The sequence below is a fragment of the Prenolepis imparis genome, unplaced genomic scaffold (genome assembly GCF_030444845.1).
Source record: "Prenolepis imparis isolate NDT839.2.m4 unplaced genomic scaffold, iyPreImpa1.0 SCAF_11, whole genome shotgun sequence".
Lineage (NCBI taxonomy): Eukaryota > Metazoa > Arthropoda > Insecta > Hymenoptera > Formicidae > Prenolepis > Prenolepis imparis.
In genome coordinates, this window is record NW_028141169.1 from 11,680,605 (window position 1) to 11,707,093 (window position 26,489).

The 26,489-nt window shown below is 34.1% G+C and overlaps 4 protein-coding genes and 1 long non-coding RNA gene across 9 annotated transcripts in view; 1 reads left to right on the plus strand and 4 right to left on the minus strand.

The window, feature by feature from the left end:
• LOC145943027 (ribosomal protein S6 kinase alpha-5) overlaps window positions 1-2,843 on the minus strand; it is a 47,029-nt gene extending 44,186 nt beyond the window's left edge. For both annotated transcript variants that reach the window (XM_083050221.1, XM_083050222.1), the window contains exon 1: window positions 2,595-2,843. In XM_083050221.1, the coding sequence (XP_082906347.1) occupies window positions 2,595-2,700 (106 nt within the window). In that variant the 5' untranslated portion in view covers window positions 2,701-2,843. The remainder of the gene's footprint in view (window positions 1-2,594) is intronic.
• An 11-nt stretch (window positions 2,844-2,854) lies between these two features.
• LOC145943031 (uncharacterized) lies at window positions 2,855-6,770 on the minus strand. Its single transcript, XR_014426457.1, has 6 exons — window positions 6,640-6,770; window positions 6,255-6,364; window positions 5,789-5,950; window positions 5,399-5,658; window positions 4,278-4,343; window positions 2,855-3,383 (listed from the first exon to the last, which is right to left on the minus strand). It is a non-coding gene; the product is annotated as an uncharacterized LOC145943031 (long non-coding RNA).
• Iyd (Iodotyrosine deiodinase) lies at window positions 5,271-7,689 on the plus strand. The gene is made up of 4 exons (XM_083050229.1): window positions 5,271-5,530; window positions 6,104-6,319; window positions 6,684-7,000; window positions 7,504-7,689. Exons 1-4 carry the CDS (start codon window positions 5,380-5,382, stop codon window positions 7,687-7,689), a joined length of 870 nt encoding a protein of 289 aa, XP_082906355.1. The 5' UTR covers window positions 5,271-5,379.
• A 1,688-nt stretch (window positions 7,690-9,377) lies between these two features.
• Window positions 9,378-21,390, minus strand: D4 (double PHD fingers d4). Of its 3 annotated transcripts, none has more exons than XM_083050226.1 (9): window positions 21,218-21,390; window positions 21,034-21,143; window positions 20,329-20,565; window positions 19,452-19,657; window positions 19,138-19,207; window positions 17,287-17,442; window positions 14,753-15,223; window positions 10,082-10,194; window positions 9,378-9,780 (listed from the first exon to the last, which is right to left on the minus strand). In XM_083050226.1, the coding sequence occupies exons 1-9, from the start codon at window positions 21,304-21,306 to the stop codon at window positions 9,649-9,651; spliced, it is 1,584 nt and encodes a 527-aa protein (XP_082906352.1). In that variant the 5' UTR covers window positions 21,307-21,390; the 3' UTR covers window positions 9,378-9,648. The 3 variants fall into 3 exon arrangements, with proteins under 3 accessions (XP_082906352.1, XP_082906351.1, XP_082906354.1); XM_083050225.1 differs by having other exon boundaries at window positions 19,452-19,666; window positions 21,218-21,389; XM_083050228.1 differs by lacking the exon at window positions 17,287-17,442 and having other exon boundaries at window positions 19,452-19,666; window positions 21,218-21,389.
• Window positions 21,391-22,041: 651 nt separating this feature from the next.
• Window positions 22,042-26,073, minus strand: Thrrs (threonine--tRNA ligase). 2 transcript variants are annotated; one of them, XM_083049643.1, is made up of 5 exons: window positions 25,858-26,073; window positions 25,318-25,407; window positions 23,077-24,632; window positions 22,714-23,003; window positions 22,042-22,505 (listed from the first exon to the last, which is right to left on the minus strand). In XM_083049643.1, the coding sequence occupies exons 1-5, from the start codon at window positions 25,909-25,911 to the stop codon at window positions 22,357-22,359; spliced, it is 2,139 nt and encodes a 712-aa protein (XP_082905769.1). In that variant the 5' UTR covers window positions 25,912-26,073; the 3' UTR covers window positions 22,042-22,356. The 2 variants fall into 2 exon arrangements, with proteins under 2 accessions (XP_082905769.1, XP_082905768.1); XM_083049642.1 differs by having other exon boundaries at window positions 22,043-22,505; window positions 25,717-25,957.
• Between the last annotated feature and the right edge of the window lie 416 nt (window positions 26,074-26,489).

Consider the following 26,489-nt stretch of genomic DNA (forward strand, 5'->3'; position numbering starts at 1 on the left):
CTTTATTCCTAATATTTTTTTCTATTGTGCGCGCAGGGCCTAAAAAGTTAGAATTTCAACATATCCTTTTAAAAAAAAAATGAAATTTTTTATAGATCCTCCTATCATCTATCATATCTTCATTTCAATTTTTAAATACGTGTGAAATGTAAGGAACAACATCTTGGCTTTCGAAGAAACACAGGTCAAATTTTGCTTAGAGAGTAATAGTCCTTCAAAAACAGAAGTGAAATTCTTTAGAGAATAATATTCTCTTTAAAGAATAAAATTATTCGGCTATTATATATATATATATTAAGAATTATTCTTTGTTAACAAGATTTAATATGTCTTATTGCTTGATTAATTATCTAGCTTCTCGAAAGCTAGAATCTTCATTCAAAGTATTGATAATTCAAAAAGATAGAGAAAATTTTTAAATTAAAAACAAAAAGATCTCAATCTTTTAGCATTCCATTTTCAAAATTTCGATATAATAGAAAAATGTTCTCTCCTTCCAAAGATTCCTAAATCTTTTAATACATTTCAAAAAAATTCTGTTAATTAACTAATCTAATTAATTAGAGAAAGAATTGAAGTTTAAAATGCTGAAGAAATATCAATGCTAGTTTTACGTTTTAGCTACACGGAAAAAATTCATCGTACTCTTTTTATTTTAATCAGAATTGAGAAGTTCTAATTCTTTTCGACGAAACTCTTCAAAGACCGCTTTCGGAGAAAATTCTAGAGCTTTTGAGAAGAAGAATCAGAACTCTATTAATTATTATTTATCGAAATTCTGAAAACGGGGGCTGTCAATTTCACAGATAAACAAATTGACAAAGGCATGTGTGGCTCAGGTAGTTTCTCTTCAAAATAAGAATATCTTATTTAAATATCCGTGTTTACATGCATGTCTCTCACGTTATATCTAGGAAACGTGAGAAAGAGAGCGGTCTAATAAAAACTCACAATTAGTGGGCAATATATGAGATTAAAATACGACAAAGAGATATAAGAGATCTTCGATTTTTCCTCGTATTTCAAATACGACAAACATAAGAAAAAAAATCTCACGACGACGGTGTTTACGACAAACCCCCTCCCAGAGTTAAAATGACTGGAATTATGCTTATATGCAGGGCTGGGCAGATACTTCAAAACAAAATATTTAAATACAAGATACAAGATACTTTTTGATATATATTTAAATACCATTTAAATACTTTGGTTTTGACATATATTTAAATACTAATTGTATTTAAATACATTTATAAATACTTTTAAATACAATTATTCTTCAAATTTCCTGATTATATATTGAAAGTAGAATTGTATGAAAATAGAATCAAAAGTAAAATCAGCACTTTGAAAGAGAGATAAGTTCATTTATTTTAACTTTAAACTTCGTAAAATAATAATAATTAAAATAATAGACATAATGGCATATATTATATAATTTATATATTATATATAATAGCATATATATTATAGTAATTTAAGTATAGGTTTTTCAATACAGTATACATAGAGTATACTCTATTTATTTATCATCACTACAAACTATAACTTTGGTAATTCTTATTGCCTTTTAAAAATACCAATGTTTCAAACATTTTGTCAGATAGAAGGCCACGAGTAGGCGAATGTATAAATCCCGCAAAAAAAAAAAAAAAAAAAAAAAAAAACAGTACAGGAGCAGAAGAACATAGACTAGTATCAAATTTTATAAACGCCTTTTTCACACGTGGGATAATAATGTAATTACATAAATACATTTAAATACAAGATACATTTAGATTAAATAATTAATTACAAAATTCAAGATACTTGATTATTCGATATTTAAATACTGTATTTAAATAAGATACATATCTAAATACGTATCTCAGATACTTTAAGATACATATCTGCCCAACCCTGCTTATATGTGTTGATTACTAAATATAAAGAGAGAGAGAAAGACTCGATTTACGCAGCAGAGAAACGACACGAGGCATCGATATTACATTATCGGGGAAACGAGCAGATTTTCCTAAAATACAAACGATTTTCTCGAACGACATCGACGGAAATCGACGCGGAATTTCTTCTCTCGTGCCAAATACCGTAAGATAATTATAATTTTATACCATATTCACGTCGCGTGTCAACGACGTAATATTGATGGCGCTGCTGTCAGTTTAAACACGCTATATAACACTGACATTTGATATTTTTATACGCACCATCTCTCTATACAACTTCACTCTCTCTCGCGAAAAGTAAAAATACAATTTCCAGCGCGTAATATATTTTCCGAAATGCGTGATACATATTGTATAGATAGGTATCGCGACGACAATCCAACATCCAAGTGATGTTTGGACCGCGATATCGGAATAGCATGAATAATATAATAAGTACGAGAGAAACCGATAATAATTTCGACGAGAGAGAGAGTTCAATTCCCCCGGCTCACCCGATCATCGTTTGAATGACGAAAATTATTTACCGTCAAGGACGAAAAATTTACCAACTTCGTGGTGTATCGGTTTCGTCAGATCGATAATACGACAGATCGCCGTATCTAAGATATTTCAAGCGATATCGCAGAATGACAGATTAAGACTCACCGAATGTCAACTCGTGGGTGACCGTCTGCTCGGTGTTGCTGCTCCGTGGCATGTCGAAGGTTGGTGGGGGAGGCGGTGGAAGAGGCGGCTGCATGGCGTTCTCCATTCCCTCTCTCCGTCCCTCTCTTCTCTCGCCCTCTCTCTTTCTCGCACACACACTGTCTCTCGCTCGCTGCCTCTATCTCCGTCCCTGTCCCTTTCGCGGCGCACTTCGCACTTGTCACCGTTATCGCCGTTCCTGCTGGACGTCCGTCTATCGTATCGATAACCAATTCGATACACTCAATCGAGACGCGTTTCGCGGTAACACGGGTAATACGCCCATTCGCGTACTTGAGAAACGTCTCTCTCTCCTCTCGCGCACACGTGTGTCCGTCCCGTGTACGCGAAATATATATGAATGTGAAGAATATTCACGGTTAATAACGGCGCAAATAAGCGGGCCGATTCGCGTGCAGAAGGTGCAGTTGAGGTTCTGCGACGGAGAGCTTGGCTCGAAATTATACCGCGCACAATTACGACACGTTTCCCCCCTGTATAGGTATGTTGTACGTCCTGTAATGCCGGGCTGTGGATCTTACTCACATGATTTCGTCTGGCTTACACGCCCGCACATATCGCCGCGCCTGGACGGACGCGCGGACACGTCTTTCTCGACCGCTGCACCTCTCGCTACTGCGCGACCACCCGCTGAGCGCCGCTTCCCCCGCTCCTGCTCCGAAGCTGCGCGCGCATCCTTTCCATTGGTCGCGCCGACAGCTCCTCAGGCCCGTATCGACGCGCGGAATCCTTGAATTTAAGAATGAATTTACCACTCCAATTTTTTATTACGTACGAATTCGCTGCGTAAACGATAAAATATTATTCGATATGAAACTTTCAGACGCGTCTTTACACTCGTATAATATTCTTGATAAATAACATATTCGTTTGTCCCTTTCTTTCTTGTAAGGATTTAAATTTAAAAAATATTATACAAGCTATAATTAAATGCGAAATTGATTCTAATTGGCGTTGTTTTAATATTTGATACGAAATTTTCTCGGATTTCGAGCGAGAATATATGGTCAGCCATATTTCGAGCTAAATACAGCGTTCTGTAGATTAAATATTTAATCGATGCTGGAATGATTCGCTGGTAATTGGACGTACAATTGAAATATAAGTGATGTAATTTAATTATATAAAAATTTGAGGAAATTTTATTGTGTATATATAACGCCTATGTCGGGTGCGCGATATCACAGTCCTGTTCCGGAGAATCTTGTACAATTTCTTATCATCGCTTTTTTTTACGTCTCACACAAACTAGTCTCGAAGGCAGCTTTTTAGTATTGCATTATTCCTTTCGTTCGAGAGAAGACGACACGCGCGACGAAGAAGTCGGAATATCTTCTATAATTCTATATCGAGAGGAAGGGGAATCGTGTATACTACGTTCTCCTTAATTCTGCGTATCGATTTTTCCTTATTGATAATCAAGGTCGGCACGACGAGCGTTGCATTATATATTCCGATCGCGAAATGAGAGTGAAAAATTTACGTTATCAATTGGACATAAATTGATAAATCAATTCAATGATTTTTCGAATGGAAGGAAAAGGAGAATCAAACGAAAAAGAAGGAACAGATACGAAAAACTATATACAAGAGGAAAAAATAGTTATATAAATTGAAACTCACATAAGCATATAGAATAACACTCTTCATTCTTCCTAGAGCAAATTTTCTCCTACGAAAGTTTTATGCCTATAAAAAAAAACGTGCTACTTATAATGTATATCTCACAACAATTTACGTAAGAAAATTTAATTCAGATTTTTTTTTTTTTTTTTCTTGATTCTATTGAACCAAGTTACGTAACTTGTAAATGTATACATAGAGCGAAGATATAAAGTTGTTCGAAATTTTCGAGAGAGAACCGACCGAGGAAAGTTTCCGCTTACTCTCGGTCACCATATTTGGTGGCATAATGAAGGAAACGTATTTAAAATGCAAATGAAATGCGCACTTAGGTAATTTTAAAATCTTAACGAAGCGAGTTAATTATTATCGGGCTAATGTAATTGACATAATTAAGAGGATTATAAAGAATGATTTTTATTCGTGCTGAGAAACTGATTTTGTTCTCTAGATTTTTTTTATTTGCGAGAAATAAACGAGTTGTTAAAAACAACGAGAATAAAACGCGCACAATTATTATTCCTATATATATTGATCGGTCATTTCACGTATATAACAAATCTACGATAACAGTTTCGTAACAATGCTGAATGTAAGAAACGTTCAAAACAACAGGCGCGACGATATCAAGTTAATTATTACTCTGAAAAATACGAAAAAAAAGATGTAAACGAGCTGAGAGAGATGTTTGTAAAATTTTAAATTTTAGATAAAAAAATTTTCACGCGTGTGCAACCGAATGCATATAGTAGTATATCAGTAATTTACAATTTTAAAAAGTTCATAGATTATTGATGACTCAAAACGACTGACGCATCAATTTTATATGCTTCTTTAACGAATTATGCATTAACGAGAAGTGTCTAACAGAGATATTGGTTTAAATATATAATAGCGCAGGAGTTTTTAATACACGTTCGTATAACTTTTCTATCCCCGATATGTGTTCCCGATATCGCTCTTAGATATCTTATATCTGCGACCTTGATGACTCGAGAGTCGAGTGTAAAAATCATTCCGATCCGGATCAGTAGCGAGTAAAAAGTCGCGCGCGAGAGAGCAAGGTTCTCTCCTCGTTGTGCAAAAAAAAAAAAACAGAAAAATGTTCTCCGAATACGCACCTTTCGTGACGAAATATTTTTACCACGTGTTAGTCGGCGTCATTTCCTTCGTTTTGTTTAGCAAAATTTTCGGGAGACCAAACAAGAGGCTCCTCGCTCCAGCATCTGACGAATCTACGGATCCGAGTGAAAGTAACAGAATGTCACAGCGGATACGTTATATGTGTAACTGTTGAGCGGAACATAGTCGTATTTGTCTCATTTTAGAAAATGAAAGTGGAAGATGAAAGTGCTGCACTCGATGCCTCGAGCTTAAAATCCTAAAAACAATTTTTTTTGTTATATTAAACGATAAAAAGAATGACAAAATAAGAGTAAAATAACAGAAAACAATATAATGATAATAAAATTAATAATTACAATAATGAAAAAATTAATGAGTATTCTTACTTAATACAAGCGTGAATGCCGCAGTAAATTCCAGCGAGTTAGTCAACAAATAAGATTGTTAATTTTACGATTGAAAACTCCCAATTTCGTCGGTCGTAATTAAATGATTCTTATTTCTCTTTCATGATTTTTTAAAAGGCAAGATTTTTCGCATTATATATCCTAAAAAATAAAAACAGTATTAAAAATAAAACAGTACAATATTTTTTTCACTAATTTATATACGCAAATATAGTATATAAGATATAAAATATATTATAATGCAAATTGTATCGATTAACGCAATCGCGTAAAATATTTCGAATTATCTTCCAGAGGCCGACGAAGACTCGCTTGAACAGGCCCAAGAAGAGCCCGCCTTGTCAAAGGACCTCAAGCACATACCATATCGGTATGTCCGGTTACCCGAAAAGGAATCGCTGTCTCGGGCGTCAGAATTTTATCAAATGGCAGCAGCCAGACGTACCTTAAGATACTTTAGCGCGGATCCCGTTCCGAAGGAAATTATCCGTGAAATTATAAGGGCCGCAGGTATACTTTAGTAGTGTGTGATATCTCCGTTTCAAATAATATTTCCTAAATAATATAAATAAAAAAATATTTTTCAATTTTTCTTTCAAGGATATATCGCGCAAAACTTTTAAATAAAAAAAGACTAAGTAGTTTACAAGATTTAGCGTAATTCTCTTTTCTCTGAAAATAAATTTTAATAAAATAAAATAAAAATTTTATTATATTATATATATAATATAAATATATTAAATATATAAAATAAATATATAAAATTAAATAAATTAAAATAAAAATTTTGAATTAAAATATGGAAAAAAAGAGCTAAATTTGCATTTTACCTGTTTTCAAGTCACACACTTGTGCTTCTTTAAACTTATTATAGGTACTGCTCCCAGCGGGGCGCACACAGAACCATGGAGCTTCGTCGTTATATCCAATCGGATCATGAAATCCAAAATCAGAAGTATCGTGGAGCAAGAGGAGGAGATCAATTACAAGAAGAGGATGGGCGTGAAATGGACGACCGACTTGTCTCCGTTGAGGACCAATTGGATAAAGGAGTATCTCACCGTCGCCCCGTATCTGATTCTCGTGTTCAAGCAGATCTACGGTACTTTGCCGAATGGAAAGAGGAAGGTCCATTATTATCACGAGATGAGCGTTTCTATCGCGTGCGGGATCCTCATTACTGCCATACAGGTATAATTTGTACATTTTCTAGTTGCGAGGATGAAATCAGGATGAAATATCTCTTGTCCGCGGAGGAAAGGATCCTTTTTTTACAAGTTTTACGAAAAATTATGTAATCTGTAACAATTACGAAAAAAATATATTAACATAAAATATTAAAAACATTAAAATACATTAATTTATCAAAAAAAGTATTACGATTCCTTATCATTAAATGTGTTTTAATTAACGTTAAGTTTGAGATACCCCGAGAAGGGAATTATAACAAACTTGACGATTCCTTGCATAATAATCGCTTCATTATATTGAGTTATATAATTGAATATAAATTTTATTAAATTTAAATATTTAATTTAAATTTAATTATATTTACATTCAATTATTGTATATAATTTTATAAAATAAATTTTATTTTATAAATCAATTGAATTAATGGCCTATAAATTAAATATAAATATAATTAAATGTAAATATAATTGAATTAATTAAACATTGTTTTTTTCTAAATATAGTACGCCGGTTTGGTGACCCTTACATCGACCCCGTTGAATTGTGGACCGGCTATACGGAGTCTTCTTCAACGTCCACCGAACGAAAAGCTCGTGTTACTTTTGCCAGTCGGCTATCCAGCCGAAGATGCCACCATACCTGATTTGCAACGAAAACCTCTGTCCGAAATTTTAATCGAGATCAATTAAACGGAGACATCGAGACGCGACAGATTCGTGATGACGCTGCCTTAATAATATATTTCATACTGGATATAATCGAGAGAATATATATTTCATTCTCATATACTTCCTTATCGTTTACATGGATCGAAAGGAGTATTAGAAATAAATATAGTCAAATAAGCATTTATGTTAGCACTATTTTTATGAAAAAATGTTATATTTTTCGGATTACTAACTTTGTTTTTTATATCTTACATAGCAATTATTTACTACACTAGTAAAATGTAGTATGTATATTCCTTATAAAACATCATTGCCAATATTACAAAGTAATCGTAATGTCCAAACAAAGAGCTAATCCCTGAAATGTAGCACCTGTTCGTTTGTGTTTATTCTCTCCTTCTCTCTCTCTCTCTCTCTCTCTCTCTCTCTCTCTCTCTCTCTTTTTCTTTCTTTCTCTTGTAGTTGAAATGTGTACAATGGCACGCAATAAGACTGTTCTAAACTTAATAATCCAGTTTGTATAAACTAACGTTTATTCCAATTTGTATACATAATGTTAAAAATAAGCGATATCAATATATAAGTTTGATTGAGTTTAATCGAGGAGAGAAAAACTCTTATAAGAATGAGAATCGGCAAAAAATTTCAGAATGATATATATATGTATATATGACATTAGTTGTACAATTAGGCGGTTGTAAAAATTGTCGAATTACCAAACAAAGTTTGATATTAACGAATACCAAATATCACCACAGTTTCTTAAAATTAAGTACATTTAATATATAAAATATAAAAATACTGGGCTAAATGTATGACGAAGAACATGTAGAATTAATCTTTCTGCGAGTGTGCTGCGAAATCTGCGTACGACAGCTATGTCGCTATTAATTAATATAGCTATCTCATTAAGTGTAAAAGCTTTAGAGTATCATGATACATACAGAGAAACAGAGATAATATTCTATTTTTTTTATCACTATTCATGGAACAAATACTATTAATATCATGATTTTCTAGAATAAATTTTTTCGTTTATCTTTTTCTTCTTTTTTTTTTTCTTTCCTATGAAAGTTGATTCGTTAGTCAAGTCGATAGCGCGAGGAGCTAAGAGTTAGTGTGAAAACTCGAGATCGCCAAATTTATCGTTAAATTGAAGCAATTGTAAAAGTTCTGAATGCAAAATCAAATACTTTTAAATATATATATATATCATTGACTAAGAGTAGAATAGTCTATATAGAACTAGGAGAGTATTGTCCTATTTAACGATCTTCGACTAAAATCTCCTCTTACAGTTCGTTTAGTAGTAATATCGCTGTATATATATAAATCTTCATATACATATATACATATATATCAAACATATATATATGTATGTGTCAGTTCGTAAAATGAGCAAAAAATACATTTTGTTCGGTACGAATGTAAAATCTAAGATCGTCGAACTCCGTCTACGTCTCTAAAATTAATAATCTCTCTGTTCGTTCCCCTTACAGAACTCCGTTGACAGTCGATCAAATCATATATGAGTTGTATATCTTTATACACTTATATATTCTAAAAACTATCTCGGTTAAATTATATATAAATACGTGTCTCCCCTTACATCTTTATCTCGTCGAGATCACCAGTGCCTGAGATAATGATAGATTACGCTAAATGTACCCTTCTCTAATTATTATCATCATCATTAATATTATTATCAACATAAATGTTACAGGAAGCTGATAATAAGTCAATATAAAATTTTGTAATAAATAATGATCAATGAACTATACCTTTTTTTTCTCCTCGAAAAGTTTGTGTGAACGTCGTATAATACTATGTGTCGAGTGAGCTCTCGCGAATACTCTCCTAATTCTCCTAGTAAGACGACCAAGACGTTGTATGCCACAGCGATAGCAAGGATAGCTCCGTGACTTATATATATATATATATATGTATATATATATATATATACTATCCCAGAGAGTGAACTTAATCACGGCGATGAAATTCGGCTATGCACAAGCTGCACGACCAGGAGCCCTCCGGAGGTGACGCAAGAGGCGGAGACAGACAATACATGTGGTATCCACGATCACAGTCGTCACAGAACAGCAACTGATCCTATTTCAGTTCGCCAAACCGTTAATTATGACAAGTAATCCAAATATAAAAATTCGCGGAAAAAAAAAGAAACGCAGGACCGATATTACGTTCATTTTTACATGGATTTTTCCACCGAATGGCAATTAAATTTAATTTTTTTTTTTTTCTACGAGTACAAATTGGAATTTCATTAGCAGTAAAGAATCTTACGACTGTAATCCTTTTGTTTTCACCGATAAAAGTACATTGATATCGATTTATTTAGAAAAAAATTTTTTTTTTACGAATCCCGAGATTTTGCGGAAGTATAGATACTTACATCGTTGTCAGAGGTGCCGCAAATGGAGCAACATTTGCATTCGATACATTGCCACCTGTACTTGCGAACAGAAACGATCATGTTTGCAGTGAATTGCAAACACGTTGGATGCCCTACAACAAGAACGTCAAAAGAACACGGTCATGGAACACGCATTTTTCTTCGGGGATGGAACGAGGATGTGAATCTGTTGTCGGGATGCGAGTAGAAAGGTGCCAGGACAGTTATCTTGTGCCGAAGAACAGTGAACTCCAAGCTATATATTTGTCTTTTTTTTTCCACAAAGTATTTTATTTTTTTTTAAATGCTTTTTTTACGATCAATCGAATCTTTTTTTTTTCCTGTTTGTTTGACAAAAATTCTGATTCCACACACAAGTACGATTTTCTAGATTAAAGATGTCTTTCACCTTTCCTCAGCACTAAAAACGTCCGGAATAATGATACGTCCTCGTGTTTCCGCACAGAATATTTTATTTCATGATATCTGTAATTTTTTTTTTTTTTGATGTTGCATTTTGAACATATTGTTATTATTTGGAATAATAGGTGGTAAGTAATAGCAGGGCGTACCTTGGAATAGTTCACGTTCTTTCTTGCGCAGCACAATATAAACGTCGCAGATGCACACTCTCCCTCGCTCCTATTCTTTTGCTCTCTCTTTCTTTCTCTTACATTCTCTCTCTCGTTCTTTCTCTTCGTCACACACACACATACACGCAACTCATATAACGTACATCACATCCTTTTTATATATATCATATATATATGGAGCCATATATATATTTATATATAACTAGTGTGACTTAAATACTATATTTATAAGCCTCATTAAGGGTATTGCTTAATTAAAACTGCCTAATAACAAGTCTTCAATTTTATATATATAACAAGGAGGAACTATATATCTGCATGCTTCCATTGTGTTTTCTTTTTATACCATGTGAGTTTTTCTTACGACAATCTAAGGACAATGTAATATCAATTTATACAAGAAACTAAAACATAAATATATATATATATATATATATATAGTACCTTCTCTATTTTTTCTCGTATTTAGCTATATCATTATAAAATGATAGAATAGTCTACGTTGTATCTCATACATTATATGTAAAGAAGCAGTAACATACCTTTGTCAATATAGCCTTCTATATACTCGAGTTACATAATGTATGTGTATTAGAAAGTATTTTGTGAAAAAAAAATCACGAAGCTCTATGATTAAAAAGAGGATGTTTGCATATAAATTATTCCAAATATTTTAGAAATTCAAAATATAAAAAACAGCATATACACACAGATCTATATCGACATACACGATTGTAAGAAGTAAAGAGTTATAACTTATATGTAGCATATATGCACATGTGTGTGTATAAAATTGCGATATACATATATATATTTCTCTATAGTCAGCAAAGTATATAAAATAATTCGAGTTTGATCGAAAGCAGATTTTTAAAAAAATTAAAAAAAACCGCCGCGTAAAAATTACGGCGCTTATTCTCCTGTGTGTCTGGAAAAACTCATAAGGTATTACATTAATTTCATATATGGGGTAGTCTGCGATTATTCCTAATCAAATCAAATATCTGTAACGAGTATCAAAGCTCTTGTACAAAACTAAGCTATGTCAGATTCCTATAAGAAGATATAGTCAGATTTTTTTTTTAAAAAGATGTCTAAACTAAAATACATTCAGTAGTTAAAAAAAATGCATTATACTCCGTAACTATAGTTTTTTTTATCTCAAACTCCTGTTTTCTTGCTCGTTAAATACGTGTGTAATAAATATATATTGCGTTATTATAAATGACAATAATAGCAGGGGGGGGGGGGGGACGATTATACTCTATATTAGATCGGAAAAGCTAATGCCCACAATTAAAGGTAATCAAAAACGGCAGATATACAATGGAATGTGAGAGACGAGTTATTAGAGAAGAAAAATCAACGAGCCGAAAATGCGCGCGATTTTTATCTTTACAACGAAAAAATTCGATAGGTATATTCTCTATTTTACAAAATTGAAACTCTAAAAAAAATTAGAGCTCTCTACCTTAAAGTGTCATCTTGCATAGGGTATTTCACGCGAAAAGAACACATGAATCATTAATAACCATATTTAAAATTGTGAAAATTGCCTAAGGGAGAATCAAGCTTTTACTCAAAATACAGAGCTTTACTGTTCAATAAAACATTTTTTTTTTTTTTTTTAATGACGCATAAAACGCGGTATATCTTATATGTCGCATGTAAAATGAACGTCTCTCCCATTTTTTAAGAAAATGATTTCACACTGATGCAAATTATATACCCTTGTCGCGATTATAAGCATATATAAACGATATTGAACACATAACATGTTATTAAAACGAATACTATAAATCGAATTATATCCTGATAGATAAAACATTATTTATCGATGATCATGTCAATCTCATCCAGTCAATCTTTCGTATCGAAATTCTCTCAAAATCGCGAAATAGATATATATATATATAGAGATCCTTAGAATTGCACACTTTCCTCTTTCATTATCCTTTTTCCTTCTGTGCTGCGCTCCCTAGCTCACAATCTCATCTAAACCTCGTATGATATATATATGTATATACTCAACAAACGCAAGAGGATTACAAAAGTATTTACAAACGAATTGAAAAACATGTAGAGAGAAATATGACGCGATCAACATGTCGTTATCTTACAATAAATATTGTGTACCTTCGTTAAAACGATTCTTATGATTGTGCTGGATATATAAAGTGTATATACATACATATTATATAATTTATATAATATATAATATTATTATATATTAATATTTATATAATATAATTTTTATATACACATATGTATGTATATACATATTGCATCTTTCGCGTGTATCTAAAAATCTTAGCCGGTGCGTCTTTTTCTCACGTGTATATCTCTTTTCTTTTTTCATTTTTTTTTTTAATTTTTGATTTTCACGCAATAACGTAAATATCAGGATACACTGTCAAACAGAAGACAAACACATCTTCTTCAATACGTGCTCTAGTGGTACTGTGCAACAGGAATTTCAATAAAATTTGCGTAATAAAATTTTTTGCTCCAAAGAAAAAAAAATTAAAAACAAAATCTCTATCCAATCACACACGTACACACGATGAAATTTGACTTCTCTCATTGCGACAGATTTTTAAAATTCTTTTTTAGACTCCTCTCGTGCTCTTTTTTTCCCCCGTAATATTAAACGCGCTCAAACCCTCGATTTTTTTTATCTCCCTTACAACTAATCACTGAAAATACTATAAATCACAGCAAATTCGCGCGCAGTAAAGGAATTCTTGGAAAATTCCTATTACTCAGATGCGACAAGTTGCACCATTGACAAAACGATGTTTTGTGTTCCTCGCCTTGACTAGTGTATGTAAAGCTCGTAACCGTTTGATCTCTAAAACACCGTGCAGATAATTAAATGGTTCTTTCTCTCTCTCTCTTTTCTTAATTATTGCACCCGGGGAGTTGCACAACAGCACGTTTCTCTATTACCCTTGACGGCAGTGACGAAAAAAATGCGTCACGCGCGACAATCGTAACCCTATACAACTCAAAAAGTTACCTCCTCTCCTCTCTCTCTCTCTCTCTTTTTATCAATTTTTTTTAGTCTTGACAACTAAAGCAAAGATTCATAGAAGACGTGATCAGCAAAAACAACGTGACAGTAGCTTTCACTTCTAACAAAATATTTTTTTAACAGCTAATGCACGCGTGGACGATGAATAAGTCATCAACGAAAAAAAAGGAAGGCAAGATCCTCTCTAAATTATTACACAAATGTCAACAGATAATCGGATAATCTAAAACAGCTCGATATTGCGCGTTTAACAATCATAGGTACGTGTTTTTGGAATATACGAATAGGGGAGATGGAGGAAAAAACAGCGATCCTCTCCTCTTTAGCGTAAGGAAGAGCACGTATGCTTTTGCTTGTGTCGTAAAATTAACAAGTTACTCAATACTCAATCTTTCACGATGTTAACAGCTGAAACATGGAAGTATAAACAATTATAGCGTGAACACGTGTATATATATATACCCAATAACGCTAAGTGCCGTCAATGCCATCAGCATCAGATATTGCCTGACACATTAAACCATCTGGTATCGCTAAATCATCATCACTAAGTCACATTATAACCCCGCGTTTTTAATAAATAAGCCTGCCAGTCACATATCTCGGTCGCGCGGAAGCATACCCTAGATATAATTGCGACATGTATATATAATATATATATAAGTTGTCCTCCTGATATTATTTTTTTGAGTTGTATCTGGCTATATATTCACAGGACGCAGTGCGCGATAGGCTCGCAAAGAGGTGTAGAAAATAGTAAGTCATCCGTCTATAGAACGACTTGTACCGTCGATTCAGAATATATATATTATCCTCGTCAGCCTCTCATCATCATCGTCGTCGTAGTCGTCGTAGTCATGGTCTCTCGTCCTCGTCCTCGTAGTCTCTCGTCTCTCGTCTCTCGTCATCGTCGTCATCGTCGTCGTCGTCGTCGTCGTCGTCGTCGTCGTCGTCGTCGTCGTCGTCGTCGTCGTCGTCGTTCGGGGAATTAATTGTGATTCGCTCTCCTGGTATACTTGCGCTTGATCTTTTCCTCTGGCTTACCTGAGCGGCCGCAGTCGCTGCACGACACCAGCTCCTCGGATCCGCCCGTCTTCTTGTTCTCGCGAGCGTCCCCCAGGCAGAAGTCGCAGTACGGGGACGGTTGGGCGGCGGACGACTTGCCAGCGACCTTCTTCTCGGCACCGGTCGGTCCTCCCGCGCCACCACCACCTCCTCCACTTCCTTCTCCGGGGATGGGCGACCCTCCCGCCCCACTCTCCGCGGAGGAGAGCGATGGGACGGCGGTGCCGGGCGAGGAAGCCGCGTGTAGATGATCTTCCTTGGTCGCCGAGATGGGCGACGCTGGTGCGATGGGCGTCTGCTGCGCGGATGTCGGCTGCAGCTGCTGCTGCTGGGATTGTTGCGATGGCTGCGACGTCGCTCCTCCCGCAGCGGATGCGCCGGCGGGCGTCGCCGGGGAGGGACTCGAGGTACTCGAGGAAGTAGCGTTCTGACGACCCCGACGCGTACCACCTGATCACAAACCGATCAACATACCCAGTTGCGCTTTGCCGTCATAAGCTGATGGACCATGCACACCGGTTTTATAATATAAATATGATAGATACAATAAAGTCGTATTTCTTTTTACTCTTTCTCTCTTTTTTTTTTTATTCTTTCTTTCTTTCTATGAACGTTCCTTCGTAATCGATTCGGTTATGTCGAAGTGATGGGCTGCAATAGAATTGAAATATTTAAGGCTCCTGGGTCCTCGCCGCGGCTGTGTTAGATTGTGACGTCAGAAGCGAGAAAGCACACGCTGGAAATTCTTAGAAAATTCTTGCTATTTTTAAATGAAAAGATGAAACTATTTCAGATGGCTTTAGCACACTTTTAAAATACCTCGAAAACTATTCTTTTCCCTTGAGTTAATCAATAACCATAAAATGATCGTGATATCAGACTTTGTCATGCGGAATAACTGCGAATGTGCAAAGACCAGACGGACTGGGCCTCACATTACAGTCATTTTACAGCTGTTGATTGATTATAAAGGAAAAAGGATAGTTTTCGAGATATTTTAAGAGCGTGCTGAAGTCATCCGAAGTGCTGTTTCATCGAAATATCTTTTTATTTCGAAATGGCATCTAAGAACTTTTAGCGTGTGTTGCCTCTGATGTCATAATTCCAACATGATCGGCGAGGAGCCAGGAGCCTGAAATTAAAAGAAGCGAAGATGAAAAATGTAAAAAGATTTGGAGAACAAGATTATAGAAAAAAATGTGTTATCTCTCATAGAATTTTGATCTGACTTCTAATTATTATAAAGTTTCATGTTAAAAAGAAATTGACAAAAATGTTTATGTACAATTTTACAATGTAAAGCCCATTGTTTGAATCATCGCATTTCCTTCAGATAACAGAATCAATTATTCTAAACATTCATAATATATCTAACAAATTGTTACAACAAAGAAATAAAAACAAATCCGATTATATATGTAAGTATAACAAAGTGCACATGTCAATCAGTACATTCCATCACCAGCAGCAAAATCCAAAGATATAACGACGAGATATATATCAATATATATTTCAAGATATAGAGAGACAGATAACAAACAAACGATTTTTCAAACATATTGGAACTACAAGTAATTTTAAAGATACCTATTTGAATCAACGAAGCCTTAACATTCATTAATAGGAGAATCGAAGCCAAAATCGCTCTAGGAGTAATACAATACACAAGCATCAAAACAGCGAAGAAAAAAAAAATCTTTACGTTTGTTAAAAACTATAATCATGCTGAAAAGGGAGATACTAATAAAAGGAGCTACAAATTAAGAAAAAAATAAAAATAAATACAAAACACACACACGCATACAAGACGCTCAAGAATAAAGACATTGTAATCAGGAAAAAAAAAAGAAAAAAAAAACACTAACCTAGACATAATTCGATAAGATCTCATCTTTCTTATTATCTTAGAAGTATACAGAATAAAAAGAAATATTTCAATATTCTATATTGCAGATGCATGCTACTGCAAAAGAGATGCAACACAATAATTATCGCTTTCTTATACATTAAGATATTAAAACATTCCCATTTGTTCTCACACAATAGGTAAAATACGAAAAAAGAAAAAGTACACAAATATGTATCTTCTCCATCGTAAAATGCAAAATAAAATTACTCGTATCATACTGACTTGAATATCATTTTATCCGTATGATATATAAATTAGTACTTGTGATATAAATGAAATTAATTAGACATATAATATATAATTAGATATTAGAAAGGCATAAATTCCATATACATACATATTTTGAGAAATATAAATTTAAAATTAGACAGAAAAAGATATCTTATTTGCAATGCATGCATTCGCAGTACATGTAAAAAAATATATAAATATATATTAGGTTGTTATATCGGCATATGAGTTCTTGGATGAGAGTATAGTTGCGTGATTTGGGGATAAGATAAGAAAACAATGGCAGATGGATAAGGAGATCGGACGAGAGAGGCTTGAGGGAAACGCGGGGCTTAAAGGAAAGTGAGAAAACTGAGCTGATTTTGGCTCCAACCTGGCTGGTTCGAAGCAGCGGTGTCTGCAACGCTCCTAGGTTCAACTTCGGCAGGACTGGGACTTAGTTCCTTAGCAGGATCACCGGAGGAAGTAGAGTGGGAATGACCGTAATGGTAGACCAGACCAGGTCTGGTCTTATACCGTGCGCTGCATACTGCAAAAGTGCAAATACTGTTTTTCCGCAATCCATCCAATGCAACGTCCAATGATAAGACAGACCTTTCCTTTTTGTTTAACGGACGATCAAGGGAGGTAATATCATAATGGGAATTATCAGAAAAGCTGATAGGGGTAGGGTGGGGTGGCGGTCAGGGATAGCATTTGCACACCTTTCGCACCAGTACACATCCCTATCCACCTACGAGTCTATATGTGGACAAGCAGTGAAGGAGTTCCAGCCCAAGAAGCAAAACTAATACGATGCAAGGCTTGATGCTTGTACTCCTACAGAATGAGCTCGCTACAGTGTTTTGAGCCAGTACATTCTTGCTCTGTTATTATTGCAGGTAGAACTAGTCTGAAGATATTTGGGCCGGTGGACACTTTGAGCTCGATCAGTCAATGAACGGAGAGTTCAATGTTCTGTTAAAATTGTCTCTTTAACACGAGCTCTTGGGACAACCAGACCAAATGTCTTTAGATCATCTGCTAGTCTAACAGGAGTGGTTTCAAGAAGTAAACAGATTGCAGGCACATTCGAGTTAATTCATAGACTTTGTCTGGAAAAGTTTGACCAAATTAGTAATGACTATTATACTCCTTCAAAAAGAGAATATCGAGTTTATTCAAAAAGTTATTTCAATTTTTCTTTTTTTCTTTTTTTAATCTTTCCGTTCTCTTGCTTGCTTATGCTATAGATGATAATTGAATTCCATAAATTTGCGCATAATAAGTATATAAAAAATGAGCTGTTTTTCCCGAAACAAAAATGTCAATTTATTCGTCTTATAATATTAAATAACAAATTCAAAATTATATTTTCATGATGGATTTAAATGTTAGGCGATGATGCAAATTGCCAAATAAATTTTAAGCATTTAACTGACATGATAGTATAGTTTGTTAGTAATTTGTCTGTTTTATTTTACTTAAAGTGTGAGATATGACTATTAAAAATGACAAATGTTAAAAGAGTTATAGATTGCAAGATGTCTGATTTCAGCACTGGATTTCATTAATGGAATAATTATTCAAGTTATTCGCATAGAGAAAAAGTCTGTACTCATCTTTTAATTATTTATAATCCGATTAATAAATGTAGAAAACACATTTGCAAGTATAAATATAAAAAAGCATATATACTATTTATGCACAAAGTTTTGGATATTTGGAACATATGACTAGTCTTTGCCTTGCACTCAGAGAATCATACCATAATTGCTCCTACTCGAATAAAGAAAATAAAATAATCAAATATGAGTTTCTCGATCTTTATAAAGTTTCATATATACTCAATTTTGGTGCGACACCAGTATATCCGATATACTTTGATCAGTCTGTCTGAATAAATAGTATCGAGTAACATAAGAAACGAGAAAATAAGCAACTTTCGCATTATAATAATTACTGTTATCTAGCATATGTAAGATTATTTAACTATAATATTTAGCTATTTATTTCGAGTTTCCATCTTATTTTATATCATAGTCTAGCTTTTGTGTCGTGGTATTATATGGACGTATCATATAAACGTGGGATAAAATTAACAAAGAATAAATTTTAACGAAAGAATATGTGTATAACTTATTTGAAATAAACTTCAAAATTAAGAATAATGATAATAATATTTAATAGTAAACTAATAACAGGAAGAATAGTCATTTGTAGTTGTATCTATGATTAAACTTACGGTCACAAACGAATGGTTTATCAGTGTCAACAGAGTCGTAGTTGGCTTTTTTGCGTCCGCGGCCTCCACCCTGCATTAAATAAAATTACATTATTTATTTATGCAGATTGTAAACTATATATATATATATATATATATATATATATATAAATTTGCGTAAATTTAAAACAGGCTTGACATGTGAAATAAATACATAAATATATGTGTATTATTGCCTCAAGATATATGTGTTGACTTATTATATTATATTAATATTTTATATTCAAAATATTTATTATCTGTAAATAAATATATATATATATTCCTATATATACCTTTGTTCGTTTGCCACCTGGACTATCTGTCGAAGGTGGATGACTACGAGTAGGATGGTGACCACCTCCTCGAGTTTTCCTGCGTTTTCGTTTACTACTATAACTCTCCTCATAATCATAATCGCTATCAGGATCAGGTTCGTCGTAGGCATCCATGTCTAACATATCTTGTTCGTCATAATACCAAGCATCTTTACTATGTTCATCTGAAAATACTAAATTTTTATTCTCGACAGCTTAGTAATACCAATGTCTAATTATATAATTTAAATAACAATAAAAATATCTTTTGTACAATAATTGTTAAAATTTTATAAAATAAAATTATAAAATAACATTAAATAAATAATTTATAAAAATAAATTATTAAATAATATAAAACATTAAGGCTCAATTAAATTGAATTAAATAAATGATTAATAAAAAGAGCTTAGAGCCAACGCTGAGTGATCGTGCAAAAAAATTATGTAACTTTATTGAAAAATTTTTCTGTACGTTTCGGTCTACATTATGCCATCTTCAGCACAATATAAAACCATTGATTTATCAGTCAAAGATGGTAATCCGAGACTGAAAGTATCATTAAACGTATCATTATTGTTTTTCTTACTATCTCATTGATGTTGTATCAAAAGATGGATCAATCTTAATTGTTAATATTACCAAAGTCAAAACTCTGATCAGATCTCTGGCTTAACTAGTTAAGTTTAAATAATGTTAACAATAAGATCAATCCATCTTCGGACACAACACCAATGAGATAGAAAAAAAGCCCTTTTTATTAATCATTTATAAAAATAAATTTTAAAAAATAAAAATAATTTATGCAATAAAATCAAATAAAATTTTTATGAAATATTTATCCTTTCTTATTTACCTTTAAGCACTACTGAATCTTTGCTATCATCATTTATGTGTGTAACAGCTTCGATGCCTTCTGTTCCATCCTCTGTATCACCTCTTGGTCCTCGTTTTGGATGCAGATAGTGCATCAAGTATTGCCGTCGTTTCTTTCGCCATCTTTTACTTGGATAGGTATAAATTTGACCAGTTAACAAGCCTGGTAATCTTTCTCTCGAGGACATAAAAAGTGCAGAATGATTTTGTGCAACACCTGCAAAAATTTACACAATCTTAAACATTATCATATAAAAACAAAGATAAAGAGGTAAACAATTGAAATGACTTTAATTGTAATTGATGCTACAACTGCATTAATATAAATAAACAATGCTCCAAATTAACAGAATTTTCTTCTCGTAAAGAGATAGTATATTATTAATTTCAGATTAAATCATAGAAAGTTTATGCAGCACCATAGATCCTATCCATTTAAAATTAAATATAAATCAATACAAAAAGTCAAAATATTTAATTACAGAATCGAATTGCTACAGTTTAATCACTTTGATCATATGACTTCGTCAATTGTTTTGATTTTGTCAAATAGATGTTTACATACAACGTCAACAGCAAATCTAATCAATAAATCAATAAATCACGCCCAAAGGCGCACATATTAACAGCTTCTCCGATTATTGTGGAGATAAAACAATCATCACCGACGTTTAATTCATCTCACCCGTTTGCGAGTCGAGGAAGGGCATGCGAAGACGTCGTTCCCGGCATAATCGGCTATTGTAATTGGAGGAATTTTCAATGGCTTCTCTGTAAGCCGTGTCGTTGAGGAAGCTGCAAAGACGGGTCGATATGATTATCTGCGATTGAGCTTTAGCGAAGAAAAAGGAAACGACAGATATACGTACCTCTCTATTTTACTTAAATTACTTTCGTTCACCACTTGTATTAATCCACTACTGTGGGACATCGCGGGATGGATCGCCACCGCCGTCATCTTCGACCTGATACCTGATATCACCGGAATGTTGTACGTTGCTAACGTTGCTCGCAACGGTTCCTCTTCTTCCCGGAAGTGACACTACGGCGATCAAATGGAACTCTCCAGTATCAGAATTAAGGAATACATATGATACTCAAATAATACTAGCGAAAAACATTATTGACAACACTGACTTTATTGTTATACGATGAGTGAGATAGAAAACAGGCTTTTTTTATATTCAATTATCACTGTACTTCGACTTCCTCTCTCTCTTCTATTCTAATGGCGCGCATGCGCAGAACTAAAGAGTGAAACACTGGGAAAAGGAACAACTTGAGAGAGAGAATCTAAAATAAAAATTTATAGAATATAGGAAATCGATTGTACAGATTAAAAAATCAGATTTATTTTTTTTTTTTTCAAAATATATGAAAAAAAAAAGATACATTAAAATACATATTTCACACATTATCTAAACAATAATAATAATTACTATTGATCAAAGCCAGAGAGTGCACAGCCATTTTGAGAAATATTTTCGAAAAGTGATTATTATTGTATATATGTGTAATAGTAAATATAATCAGTAAAAGCTGCCAAATTCTTTTATTTAATCATATTGTCTATATATTATAATAAAATGCAATGTATGTATAAAGACTGTTTATAATAAAACATTTATAATAAAAATACTGCACAATGAAAAAAAAAAAAATGAAAATAAAAATAAAAATATATATAAATTATATCTCCTTATATCAACTTTCATATATTTATAAAGAAGGGATTTCATATCATTCAAGAAACATAATAAATGCAAAATGCTTTTTTTATAAATAGAGTTTCATGATATAATTATCATAATAATCTTGGATACTTGTTTCGTACTATAACTATAAAATATATCACAAAAAAATATAAAATACATAATTTTGAAATATGCAAAAAACAAAAAAAAATTTATAATAAAGAGAATTGATTATTATTAAGTTCACTATTGGCTTATCAAAATATGTAATATCTAGAAATAAATAAATTCTTAATAAGAGAGATAATGTTAGATTAAGATTTTAATTCACCACTTGGATCTCTCGTTTCCTTCATAATTTTCAATTTTGCGATCAACTCCTCTACTGCCATTTCACCATGCACAACATTGTCTCTCGTTCTTATGTTTACTGTACCAGCATTACGTTCCTTCTCTCCCACAACTGCAATAATATATGCACATTAGTATAAAAGCAAATTATATCAGAGTGAATAAGAGTATTGTTTTTATTGTATTAAATAATATTACATAAATTAATATATAAATAATTCTTATATAAATAAAATATAATAAATTATAATATAAATTATATAAATAAATATAAAAAAATTTTTATATAAATAATTTTATTGAGCCAATTTGATGCGTACCAAGTATAAAGTTGAACTGTGCAAGCTGAGCATTGCGAATCTTCTTGTTCAAAGTATCGCTCGAATCTGTGTCGACTTCAACCATAACGCCAGCGTCCCAGAGCTTCTGTCTCACTTCATAAGCGTAGTCATCGAATTGTGACACTACTGGCACAACCATTGCTTGTCGAGGAGAAAGCCAGTATGGCCACTTTCCTCCGTATGATTCAGTTAGGATCGCAATCATACGTTCTACAGAGCCTAGGATAGCTCTGTGTATGATAACTGGGCGTGTTTTCTCTCCAGCTTCACTGTGGAAGAAAATAAATAATTAATATAAATTTAATCAAAAAATTTATCGAAGCTTCTAAAAAATATACTTACTTGACGTAAGATAGATTGAATCTAATGGGCAACTGAAAATCTAATTGTATCGTAGCGGTCTGATGGGCCCTTTTAAGCGCGTCCATAATAGTTATGTCGATTTTAGGTCCATAGAATGCACCGTCTTGAGGATTAAGGGTCCACGGTTGACCAAACGAGTTCAGGCTCTCCTCCAACGCTTTCTCGGCGTGATTCCAGACTTCTATATCCCCCAAAAACTTCTCGGGTCGCGTGGACAGGCATAGATTGAACGTAAAACCAAAGACGGAGTAAACGTGCTGTAAAAATTCGAGAGCGGCTACCATTTCATCTTTGATCTGATCGATGGAGCAGAATATGTGCGCGTCGTCCTGCTGGAAACGTCTCACTCTGGTGAGACCCGTTAACGCGCCTGACAGTTCATTACGATGGAGAACCCCGAAATCCGCCATTCTGAGCGGCAGCTCGCGCCACGATCTGCATCGAACGTCGAATATCATGCAATGACCTGGACAATTCATGGGTTTCAACGCGAAGGTCTCCTTCTCCACGTCGAAGGAGAACATATTCTCGGCGTAGTGCTGCCAGTGTCCGGAGGTCTGCCACAATTTACTATTATAAATGTTCGGAGTCATCACTTCCTGGAATCCTCTCTTCCTGTACTCGGAACGAATAAATTCGACCAACGCGTTGTAGATGTACGCGCCGCGTGGTTGGAAGAAACAGGAACCGGGTGACAGCTCGTGGAAGAAGAACAGCTCCTGCTCTTTCCCGATCTTCCTGTGATCTCGTTTGGCCGCCTCTTCCTGAAATTTCTCCCATTCCTTCAACTGCTTGGCGTCGGGAAAGCTTATACCGTAAATGCGCTGCAACGACTCCGCGTTAGCGTTTCCCTCCCAGTACGTGGACGAATTTTTCGTAACCTTGAGGGCCTTGATCTTGCCCGTGTGCCTGACATGCGGTCCCCTGCACAGATCGATCAACGGGCCGCACCTGTAAGCCGTAGTAGTGGGCGTATGTATCTTCTCGTTGATGATCCGTACTTTAAACTCGTTGTACTTGAACATCTCCAAGAGATCCTCCTTCGTCATTACCAGCCGTTCGAATGGCTGCTTCTCTTTGGCTATATTCTTGTACAAGTTTTCCAAATATGGAAAGTCCGTATTGGAGATGCCTTTGTCTCCCAGATACATATCGTAGTAGAAGCCAGTGTCGATGGGAGGACCGTAACAGAGACAACCACCGTATACTCTTTCCATGGCTTCCCCGAGAATATGGGCGCTGGAATGCCAAAACACTTGTCGACCCTCCGGATCATCAAATTTCAACAACTGCAGCTTGCAATCGTATTCCAAAGGTCTGTCGAGATCCCATAATTCGTTGTTGACCTTGGCAATTACAGTATTGTCCGCCAATCCTTGACTGATACTTCTTGCAATTTCATAAGGAGTTGTACGCCAGGATTGAGCAGGCACTTCCTTGCCATCCGGAAGAGTCACAGTTATATCGACAGGGGTTCTTGCGGCTAATCCTTCCTCATACTCCTTTTTCAACTTGTCCCATAATACGATACGATTCTATATAAAATATGCAAAGGAAAAGATCAGATATTGTATTTTTAAATATTGAAGAATTTGCAAAGATTACTTTTATATTTAAAAAAAGAATTAACATATGTTTCTACTTGTGTATACTTTTCTAAAATTTCCTCTATTCACTTTGATATATATTAACAAAATTTTGCAACTACAATTTTTCAAGTGTAATTATATGCATGGAAAGGAAACTGTTAAATTTATTTAATGATTAATAAAAAAGGTTTAGAGCCAACGCTGGGTGGTCGTGCAAAAAATTATGTAACTTTATTGAATTTTTTGTACGTTTCGGCTTACATTAGGCCATCTTTAGCACAATATAAAACCATTGATTTATCAGTCAAAGATGGTAATCCGAGACCAAAATTATCATTAGAGGAACGCGTTTAATGATAATTTTGGTCTCGGATTACCATCTTTGACTGATAAATCAATGGTTTTAATTTGTGCAAACAATATAAATCAATGGTTTTAATTTGTGCAAACAATATAAATCAATGGTTTTATATTGTGCTGAAGATGACGTAATGTAGGCTGAAACGTACAACAAATTTTTTCAATAGTTACATAATTTTTTGCACAATCACCCAGCGTTGGCTCTAAGCCCTTTCTATTAATCATTAATTTTAATTAAATTTATTTATTCAAGATAATAATCTTGATTTACCTGAATATACAAGGGCCAAGGATTAAGCTCGGATATAGACTTCTCTACCACGGCAGAACTTTTCTTCTTGTTTGCCTTCATTGCCTTCGTCTAAAAACAGAAGAGGAATTTAAAATAAAATTATATACTCAGATTCACAAGCAATGTATCAAATTATGCAAGAAATCACATATTAAGATGAACGTATGTTAGGTTCAGTTAGAATTGGCATTCTTTACGAAAAATAGTCGTAGGTTACGTCAGATTATATCGATCTGTCAACGATCAGCTGTCAGTTACGAACGAAGACATGTTCTAACGCGGCTGCATTGTTAAACAATACAAAATAACAAAAAGAATAATTTAAGTTTTATTCATGTAACATTTGCCACACACGAGGGAAAATGCATCTTAACCAACCCTAGCATGTGTCCACTTAGTACCGCAGTAAACGGGCCTACAAACGCGAAAACTCGTCAACATAGCCGGTCTTAAAACGGTATCGTAACTCAAAGAACCATTGGAAAAGCCGAATTGTACGTAAAGTTAAGGAATTCGTGCCTTATCCTCCGTCAAAGTCAGATTTTCTACGTCAGCTACCACGTTGTCGCTCATGTCGGATATCACACGATCACAAAACCGCCGATTTCAATTCTAAAGTTTGTGCCTCGTTTATGTATAGCATGAAGTCATTCACAAATGTGATAAAAAACTCGCTGTACGCGGTTGTTCAGAAATGTCACTCGACCAATCAAGACAAAGAGATCTTTGTCCAAACGCTAGAGACTTGTAGATAGATCTAGAGAGGCGAGATATATTTATTAGGCCCCGTGCACAATAGAGGAATAAATATTAAATATTAAAATAAATTATTATATATTTAATATTAAATATTAGGAATAGGAATTATTTTAGAATAATAAAATCGAAAATACCCGAATTCGTATTTTTATATCAGAATTTTTTCGATTTTATTATTTTAAAATAATTTATATTCCTAACATTTAATATTTATTCCTCTATTGTGCCCAGTGTTGTCAATTTCAGGTCGCGCAACCATAGAATACATATATATAATATTAGAGCGCGTGTCGATGTGCGCGGCGCGTTCGACTTTGAATCGACTTCAACCTTCAAGTGGCGCTGCGTGACTGCGTCAGGCGGTCACGTGGTCGCGTCGGAATTCGATGTCC

Excerpts from the sequence above, each read along its gene's own strand:
- Iyd (XM_083050229.1), top strand. The coding sequence starts at position 5,380 with ATGTTCTCCGAATACGCACCTTTCGTGACGAAATATTTTTACCACGTG. Across the intron at positions 6,320-6,683 it reads TGAAATTATAAGGGCCGCAG|GTACTGCTCCCAGCGGGGCG; the intron begins GTATACTTTAGT and ends AACTTATTATAG. Across the intron at positions 7,001-7,503 it reads TCCTCATTACTGCCATACAG|TACGCCGGTTTGGTGACCCT; the intron begins GTATAATTTGTA and ends TTCTAAATATAG.
- D4 (XM_083050225.1), bottom strand. The coding sequence starts at position 21,306 with ATGACGGCGGTGGCGATCCATCCCGCGATGTCCCACAGTAGTGGATTA. Across the intron at positions 21,144-21,217 it reads AATTTAAGTAAAATAGAGAG|CTTCCTCAACGACACGGCTT; the intron begins GTACGTATATCT and ends CCGTCTTTGCAG. Across the intron at positions 19,208-19,451 it reads CAGGTGGCAAACGAACAAAG|GGTGGAGGCCGCGGACGCAA; the intron begins GTATATATAGGA and ends TATTTAATGCAG.
- Thrrs (XM_083049642.1), bottom strand. The coding sequence starts at position 25,779 with ATGTTGACGAGTTTTCGCGTTTGTAGGCCCGTTTACTGCGGTACTAAG. Across the intron at positions 25,408-25,716 it reads CTAAGTGGACACATGCTAGG|ACGAAGGCAATGAAGGCAAA; the intron begins GTTGGTTAAGAT and ends TTCTGTTTTTAG. Across the intron at positions 22,506-22,713 it reads ACAGTTCAACTTTATACTTG|TTGTGGGAGAGAAGGAACGT; the intron begins GTACGCATCAAA and ends ATATTATTGCAG.